The sequence below is a fragment of the Bactrocera tryoni genome, chromosome 5 (assembly GCF_016617805.1).
Source record: "Bactrocera tryoni isolate S06 chromosome 5, CSIRO_BtryS06_freeze2, whole genome shotgun sequence".
NCBI classification, from domain to species: domain Eukaryota; kingdom Metazoa; phylum Arthropoda; class Insecta; order Diptera; family Tephritidae; genus Bactrocera; species Bactrocera tryoni.
Window position 1 is genome coordinate 40363205 of NC_052503.1, and position 9683 is coordinate 40372887.

Genomic DNA, 9683 nt, shown 5'->3' on the forward strand with positions numbered 1-9683 from the left:
TGTAACGAGAATGTCCACCGTCTTACAGTTTTATATATTTTTCTTATTATTAGAGAGAAAAATTCATATTTCACTTTATAGATTTTGTAGGAAATTGAATGCCCTACAAAATGGTATCTTAGAATGGTTGATGTTTCAATTGAGAATTTTATAGCTCAATAAAAAACAAACTGAATTTTAAATTGCAATTTTCAAAATGGTTCGAAATAATTTTTCGAATAAGTTAACTGATTTCGAGGTATCCACCGGAAAAAATCAACGAAATAATAACGAGAAAACTAAAACAAAGAGGCTATGTTTGAAGAGCGATTTCTCTGATAAATTTTATGATAATCGGTTCATGTTTTTACGAATAATCGAAAAATGCTATGTCGATAAAAAAATTTTCTAAAGATAAATTGATTAACTTCGAATGGATCGAACTGAGTGGCTACAATTTCGAAGGCTCTAAATCTAACATATTTGAAACATTGTTTTACAATATTAGTACTGCGTTTTTAAAGGTATAGGCTATCGAAATATGCAGAAAAACTAATCTATACAAAATTTCATACCAGGTGTGCCCTTTATACGTATTTAAAACTCCAGAGTACAGAGAGTATTCAAGATTTACAGATAGAACTATTCGAGAATTAAATCTTTAATAACTTCTTCAAAAGTACTGTTCAGGCCCTATAATTTAAATTTTCATACAAGTATATTTCAATATTAATATGTCTATAATTTGATGACCAACTATGTTAGAGCGGAACAATATGGTTATTACATGAGGTATCAACATATAAAAATTCAATTTTTAGTTTTAGTAGGCGAAGTCATCACCTCCCTTCATTCCCAATCCATTAGTTCAATAATGGATTATTCAAGTTATTGAATGCACGGATAGATGAACGAATAACACACATTTTTACTATACGGAAACCAAGTCGTCTCGTTAAGTTGATTATATTTATATTATAAATACATTTCTATATATACATACATATGTATATATGTATAATGGATTGGGAATATATATATCTGCCGAACAAACAAACCACAATGAACTCAGTTAAGTCGTCATTATAAGACATGTTTTATAGATAGCAGGCAAATAATATTTTTTTTTATTAAAGTTTGAAAAAAAAAAAACAGTTTTTATAGCAAAAGTATGGGTCTTCTTCTTAAAAAAGCTTTGCTTTTATAAACAACCCGTATAAGATTAAAGCAAAACAAATTTGTTATAACACGTTTTTTATTCTTGTCAATGCTTTACTAATTCTTAATTGGATTATCTCATAAAAGTTCATACAAATGAGTGTAACCTAGTATGTGTAGTATATTCCCATATGTAATATATATGTAAGTATGTATGTTTATTCTATAGCTGGGCTTTGCTAGCGTGCGATCATTAGCATCAATAATGCTGTGGAACTTAGCACTATTTTATTATTTCCATCATCTCAATTAGACTAAGTGCAGACGGGGACTTTTTTGTCGCTCATTATCGTCAAATTTTCTATTCTGCGATAACTTGAGTTGGACAATCTTCTGCACATTCTTTCATATCACATTTTCAAATTCTTGAATGCTTCTTACACATATGTGGTGAGCGAAATTCAACCCTTTCTAAAACATTTCTATTGTATTATATATGTTATATAAAAAAAAAGGTTTTGATATTCAAAGTTCCGTACCTCGTATATTCATTTGAAGCCGAGAACTATTGCAATCATGATTTCAGAATAAAAAGGAAAGAAATTTTGTAGCGGCGAGCTGTTCAGAATAAGAGCACAAAGATCTCACCCGAGCACGAATGGCCTTTTGTCATTTTTTATCGTTCCCTCGCCTCAGAAAACTGCCCTGGGCAACATAAAGTGGCCTCCTCTGAACATGCACTTACTTCCACATGCACACATGTTTACAAACAGTAGACGTTATCAGTAGCGAAAGCAAAAAAAATACGAAAAAAACACAAAATAGAATTTATAAAAATAATAACAACGGCTACAGTAAAAATTCTCTTTGCGATCGAGTAGCACAGCTATTGTAGATGCTTGTTAGTAGCGTTTGGAAACTGATCGGATTGACAATAATTTAATTAACGCGGAAAATTTTCAATTTAAGTGTGAATATTAAGGATATTTATTATTGAAAAACGGTAATAGTCGCGGATCTCCATGCCAACCGTAAACGAAAGCGCTTTCAAACCGAAACTAACTGGAGAAACCAAATTTGTAGTGAACATTAGACCTATATACCACAATGGTGCAGCACTCTCCAGTACCAATGCAGCGGCAGCCAACAAAAATAACAATGCCAGTCACGATTCATTGTCGGTGAACACAAGAAATGCAGATGTTAATGATATTCGACACGAAGCTGGGGCTAATGCGGGTGCTGCTATTCCTACGGCAGCTGGTGATGGAGCTGCCACACAAAGTAAATCAAAAGACGTCAATCAATACAAACGCATTTCACAAATGAACTGGCCTCGCATTTGTACTGTTTCATCGCTGATTGTGGCGTTCTTGCTGATTAGCGGCTCGATTTATCTGCATTTACGGCAGAAGCCGCATCTTGGTCGACTGCATCATGAAACGAAGACTCAGGATGGGAGCCCAGGTGTTGGTAAGTTTGTAGCGCTCATTTAACTGTCCAACTAATCGAAATGAAGATGCTAATCGATGGTAGGAACTAGCAACTAATAGGTTTCCTGCATGTTTTAGCTTTTATGACTGTGGGAGACGCTATAATTGTGTTTACGATGATTTTCTATGTGATTGTTGCTGATATATTTATTGTTGTTTTTATTAATGATTATTGTTGTTTTTTTTTGCTTTTACATTATGGGAATATGATTTGTTGCTGAGCGGTTGTATATCAATATGTCAGAACGTAAAATTTATACTAATTTATTCCGAGGAAATATTGCCTTCAATGATTTTGTCTCCTATTTACTGTTAACATATGTAGTTAGCTCGAATATATATATTTTTTCTTAATTTGAGTTTAATATTTACAATTTAAAAATGAAAGTCAGAATTTAGGCAATTTAGTCTTACCGGGTGATACAAGTAGAGATACTTTTTTCAATAGCCCCATTTTTGTCATATCACGCGAGAGTCGTGTCAAGCTGACATGTTTTTTCAGTATTTTTTTTGGAATTTCATCATAAAAAGACTTACGCCTGAACAACGATTACAAATCGTTCACCTTTTTTATGAAACCTTACGTTGCCTAAAGAATGTGTTTCGTGAGCACTTATGATCAACATAATCGGCTTACTCAGCTATTATTCGCAATACCCTCTCCCATCTTGAGACCCAGCATTGACGTGGTCTATTCGACGTCCAGCACGCAGTGAAGGAAAAATATCAGCCGCAGTTCAGAATGTTCACGAAGGCTGTGGAGAGTCATTTCGGTACCGTTCGCAGCAATTCGGACTGACGTATGACGTATTTTACGTCGAGATCTTAAATTGAAAGCGTACATCTTTCCAAGTCACATTGCTTCGTTCTATGGGCTCTTGAAAAGATCCAAAAAGATCTGGCGGTTTCAATACAAATTTTATTTAGTCAATGAAACCCATTTCTGGCTTAATGGCTATATAAACAAGCAAAATTGCCACATTTTGGACGAAGAGCATCCTGAAGAGATTCAAGAGCTGCCATTTTATCCAGCCGGTGGAATCATCGGTCCATATTTCTTCAAAAATTATGCCGGTGAAAACGTAACCATCAATGGCGACCGGTAACGCGCCGTGATAACCGACTATTTGATGCCTGTAAATGAAGCTTGTGATCTTGAAGATATTTGGTATGAGCAAGTCAGCGCAACTTTCCACACATCGCATCAATCAATGGATTCATTGAGAGAAAACTTCGGTGGCAGATAATTTTACGTTTTGGGTCAGTCGATTGGGGATATGTGAAGTCTAAAGCCAATTCGGAAAAGCACGCTTCGATTCAGGCCTTAGAGCAAAACATCACGTGTATCATTTGCCAGTTACAAGTCGAAATGCTCGAACGAGTCAACGAAAATTGGACCCAATGGATGGACTATGTAAGGCGTAGACTCGGCCAACATTTGACAGAGATAATCTTCAAAAAATAAATGCCAGAGAATGTTCTTTCGAATGGTAATAAACATTCCCTAATAAATTTGAAGTTTCTGTTCTTTTTTTTAAGTAGGCAACCACAAAATGGATTACCCGTTAATTTCGTACATCTGAACAAAATTGACCCGGACTGTTTCACTTAAACTATACCTGCTCGATAAGATTTTTCACTAGATTGGTACAAACATTTTTAAAGTTTCCTTGAAGTTTTATCTCCACACCATACATATGTAAATTGGTGTGTGCTTGGCAGCTGTTTATTTACAACGAGCATAGCTCGTCTTGCGATTTTTATCATGGTAAAATATTGAAAAACGAGTTTGTTTCAAATTTACTGTTTTCAATGAAATTACGGCTATTAAATTATTGAAAATGTTGCCGACGTGTTTTGTGAGTCTACTTTATCATAAACACAAGTATTTGAGTGGCCCAAAGCATTCAGTGAATGTCGTAAAATCATCCAGAACTTGCCTCATGCGAGTTGTCTATACACTTTTGTTAACGACGATAACGCCGAAAGTGTGAAAGAAGCAGTTCTTGAATATAGTCGAGCTGACAAATTGAGTTAGCAAAGGATCTCAACATCTCTTATAGAACGATTTAACACATTTTGGTTAATGTTTTATCTATGAAGTGTGTCAATAACAGACTCCTTCCAAAATATCTGAATTTGTCGAGTAGTTAAAGGAAAAGAGGTTAGCTAAGTGACTGAGAACTATACATTTATCAAACGTATCGTTACTGGTAACGAGACATGGCTTTATGGAGAAGACGCTGAAAGTGTCCAATAATCTAATGGCGGCTTAAAATTTGCATTCCAGTGGAGGCTTATATCAAATGTGTAGAAAATAAAATAAAACATCGGCATGCTTGTGTTAACTCAGTTGCCCATTTTGAAGGCGATAACAAAGATTTGTATTGAAATACTTGAAAATCTATTTTCCAGTTCGTTTCAAAATTGATCAGATCGTAGAATTCGCTTAAGTGTTATTAATCCGTTAATCGTTCGACAAAACTGCTAAATAGGCCTACAGCTAACATGCATATTCGTATTGTGAGGGAAACATATAAACGTTTACCACATTATAATTAACGGAAATGCTATACAATTTCACGATATAATTATTTGATATGTTACACAATTTTGTTGCATGTTTTTGAGCAATCTTAGAGAAGAGCTTGTTTTAATTATAGTTACCTCGAATAACATACACACTCGTATTCAATATTTCAATTAAATTAAAAAGTACTTCAACTCTCGACTCATGTCGCTTACCGCTTACAAAACTGCTTAAAATGAATCATCATTATTATTAAGTGAACATCAACAATGTCGTCAGACTCACCAGCATTGCGGCATGATAAATATCTCTATTCTCAACGCTCACTCAGTACCGACATTACAACCATTACTTGGAAGCATTTCAACCTCGCAAGCAGTAAGAGCACTGCATGCCGATAACTGTAATAATAACGTTGATATCAATAAGGTTAATAATGACCATGTTGTGGCAACTTCCACAGCAGTGTACAAGTTTAGCACATATTTATCAAACGCTATTCCAGATCTAAACATTAATAGGAGACAAATTCAATAACCTTTGCAGCATCAGCTGGAGTAGAAGACAACACCCCAATCGCCCAACATCCACCGGTAGCCGATAGACTGTTTGTGCACGAACCAACGGCGGTTATCTCTACCGAGACTTCCTCTGCCACATCGACGACATCCCGGACTCAGGCAGCAAATACACGGCATATTACCGATGCTTGTGTACAATGCATTTGCGAGACGGTAAACTTGTGTCGCCCAGCCAAATGTCGTGATGATGTGGATTGTGGCGTGTTTCGCATATCACACCTTTATTGGTTGGATGCCGGCAAGCCAACACTTGATGCCGACAAGAGCAGCAACAGCAATATTAACACAGGTAAGTCAATTTCAAATATCATTGTCAAAGAAATACATATATTCACACCAATACAGGTTGAGCCAATTATTTTGAAGTTTCTTCTATAAATTTAAGATAAATGAATACGTACGATAGGAGTAAGAGTAAAGAAAAATCGAAACACTGTGCCCAGAGGATAAAAATTCGACGAAATAATATGTTAGTTTCATACTTTTTACTTGGTGGTGTGTGATAAGCTTGAAATCTTGATTGTCGAGGGGGTTCTAATCTTCACTTAAATTTATTTTTAATTATTTTATGATAACAGAACAAAAACACGATTTTGGATAGCTTATTTAAGTTAGGGACATTAGCGGAAAATAGACATTTTATAGTATCGTTGCGACCACATAAAATTCCATTAAACATTTTCGAGCTGCTTTAACCTTTTTCCCAACATTTGAGTTTTATCTTTAGTCATAATATAATGTGCAAAATGGTGAAAGTATTTTTTAAAAAGTTATTTTACTTATTGTAATTGATTCCCTCTGCATTTGCCCTCTAATATACAAGCAGAAAGGTCTTTGTGTATATTGCTTTCCAATATCCAGGCGCAGTCAGAGACACTTAACTATTGAATAAGCTTATCAACACTTGAGTAAATGCATTACTTATTACTTTTAAATTTTTTTGTGGCTTAATATTGGGATTTTATGCAAAAAGCTTATACCTATCGATATTTCTATGTATGCTTTCTTGACAGCTTTGACTTGACTTATATTGGGTCACGCTACAAAAGTAGACAGATAGAGGCAACAAACAACGCCATATTTTTTCTCGCTCTTTTGACATTTCTCTTCAGTAAGGTTTATCATTTCATCATGGAAATATATACTATCCAACAACGAGTCAAAATTAATAAAATTCGGAGTCAGTGGCCTCAACTTTAAGAGCACTACGTCCTATTTATGGTCGTCATAATCGTCCTGTCCGAACAACAATTGAGCGTCCAGTGGAAAATTTTGAATCCACAGGCACAGTACAATACGTTTCCGTGGAATTGAGACAAAGAACTGTTTATTGCGTCGAGAATTTTGCTGCCGCTAGCCCATCAATTGAGGAAGACCCAAATCAGTCTCTGACATGTTGTTCTGAAGCGTTGGACATTTCTGTGAGGTCGTTGTGGGGAATTTTGCGAAAAGATATTGGCCTACATCCTTACTAGATCAAACTGACGCAAGAACTAAAGCCGTTCGACCATCAGAATCATCGTTTGTTTCTGAATTGGGCTGAGCAGCAACCTGAAAATGATCCGGATTTTGATCGAAAAATCATCTTAAACGATGAGGATAATTTCTGGCTGAATGGCTTCGTCAATAAGCAAAATATGCGTTATTGATCAGACAGTAATCCACACGTACTCCATGAGTTACCATTGCATCCCTAAAAAATTACGGTCCGGCGGCGTGATTGGGCCGTACTTCTTCCGAGATGACAAAGACCGGCACGTTACTGTCCGTGGGAATCGCTACCGCTCAATGATAATCGAATATTTTTGACCCGAATTGGACGATAAGGACTTAAACAATATGTGGTTCCACCAGGACGGCGCTACAAGCCACACAGCGTATGTCCTAATCGATTGAAAAGCAAGTTTGGTGAACGTGTTATCTTACGAAATGGCCCTGTCAACTGGCCGCCTCGGTCGTGTGGAATGACGATGTTAGACTATTTCCTGTGGGACTATGTCAAGTCTACGGTCTATGCCAACAAGCCAGCGACGATTGCTCTTTCTACAAATATCGAACGTGAATTTGCAGCAGTATCGACCGATTTATGCTTGAGAATCGTCGAAAATTGGGTTCAGCGTATGAACTTCTGCAAGCGAACCCGTAGTGGCCATGTAAAAGAAATCAAGTGCCATACATAATGGCGACGATTGTACTTTCGCAGAAATAAATAATTTCATAGATATGCCGAACCGTTTTTGTTTTATTTAAAAAAATTGTAATCCTCTAATTGAAAAACCCGTTACTTAGTTTGGTTTGGTACAACATTTGCAATCCAATATTCGAACCATATAATAGCACAATCACATTATTGGAGATTAGAATATCGAAGAAGATCCGAAAATTAGAACTATGCCCATCCAGTTTATGAAAGACATCCTAAAGGATGACTACTCCTCATGGATCTAGTGTCTGAACTCCATCTGGTACCACAAAACATCAAAACTGGTCTATGCGTGGCTTATTGGCCTACCAGATTAACCTATCCTAACCTATAATTTAAAAAAAAAAAAACAAGATACATATCCACCCATAAGTTCAGTAAAAAACTATTCGCTGTGGGTTACAGAAGAGAGAAGGAGAAGCATTGAAATCAAAGTGAATTCATCAATCGTTCAAACTATTGAAGGAACGAATATCACAGCCATTATAACTCTTTCGCGTACATATATACATATATGGTAGCAAGGCATGACAGCAACAAGTTGATTGAAATGCAGTAAAAAGGCGTAGTCTAGGTCAGCGTAGCGTGATAGGTAGCTACATCCGTTTTGAACTATCGAACACTCAGTGAGCAACTTTTAATACTTTAGACAACCAGATGCATATTTTATATTATTTTTCACATTATTTAACAGTATACGTACATATTGTATGTATATCCACCTAGAGCTAACTTTGTCAACTCTTCTTTCAGTGTACACCGACTGTGTCAACAACATAGATTGTGCAACACGTGCTGTCACTGCCTATATCAACCAATATGCACGCGACTGTGATGGTAACGGAGAAATCGACTGCCGCGATTATATTGCACTACATTTGCTCGGTCCCACGGGGTGTGTTCAGTCCAAGGGTGAGTTAGCAAACACCTTCGAGCAACGAATGGAAGACTGTTTGGCGGAATAACAAATGAAGGAAGTGAAAACCTAGTGTTAGAGTAAAATTCATATGGTATAGTCTGCAAGAAAATATGCTTGATTTCTTATTACATATATGTATATTAATCTAGATATATACACTTGAATATATACAGCGAGTAATCAGATACATACAAACTCTGATTAAAATAAATAATATAACCGTTTATCTGTATGAAAGTTATATTTTTTTATAAACAATTTATCAAGGATAACATTGTCTTCATGTATGAAGAAATTATAGTTTAAATCCCGTTATTTTAATTAAATCGAATTCTCAATAGCGATCAGAAACTTCAAGGATCAGAACATTACGTATTCATACAAACGTAACTATTAATACTTGGTTAGGGTTAGATAGATGGAAGATCAAAGACCGCACGTGGACTACTATACGTAGTCCTTTCTGAAGCCATAGAAAAGAATATCTCCTGTCTTTAAACTTATAAATTAGCAAAACGCTTAGGTGCCAATAAAAATTTGCACAGGAATTTAATTTCCATTCCCGCGACTTCGGTGGATGTCTGAAGGCATGCGCTCCCAGGTGTTTAAGTCTTGACCTCCTAAAATCGAGACTGTCCAGAAGGAAGTGCTAAGTTGTTTCCACCTTATCTTCTTCTCAACTTCTTCCACACTGCTTCTGCAGGTAGCGTCTGGTAGGATTCCCAACCTTACTGCATGGACGCCCCTAAGGCAATGGCCTGCTAAAACCCCACAACGAGGCTAGCCTTACTGAGCGCAAATAGATCATTAGATCTCTTGC

The 9683-nt window shown here is 36.1% G+C and overlaps 1 protein-coding gene across 1 annotated transcript; it reads left to right on the forward strand.

The window, feature by feature from the left end:
- The first annotated feature begins 2009 nt into the window (after positions 1-2009).
- On the forward strand, positions 2010-9100 carry LOC120777834. Its single transcript, XM_040109371.1, has 3 exons — positions 2010-2610; positions 5707-6030; positions 8698-9100. Exons 1-3 carry the CDS (start codon positions 2160-2162, stop codon positions 8907-8909), a joined length of 987 nt encoding a protein of 328 aa, XP_039965305.1. The 5' UTR covers positions 2010-2159; the 3' UTR covers positions 8910-9100.
- The last annotated feature ends 583 nt before the right edge of the window (positions 9101-9683 follow it).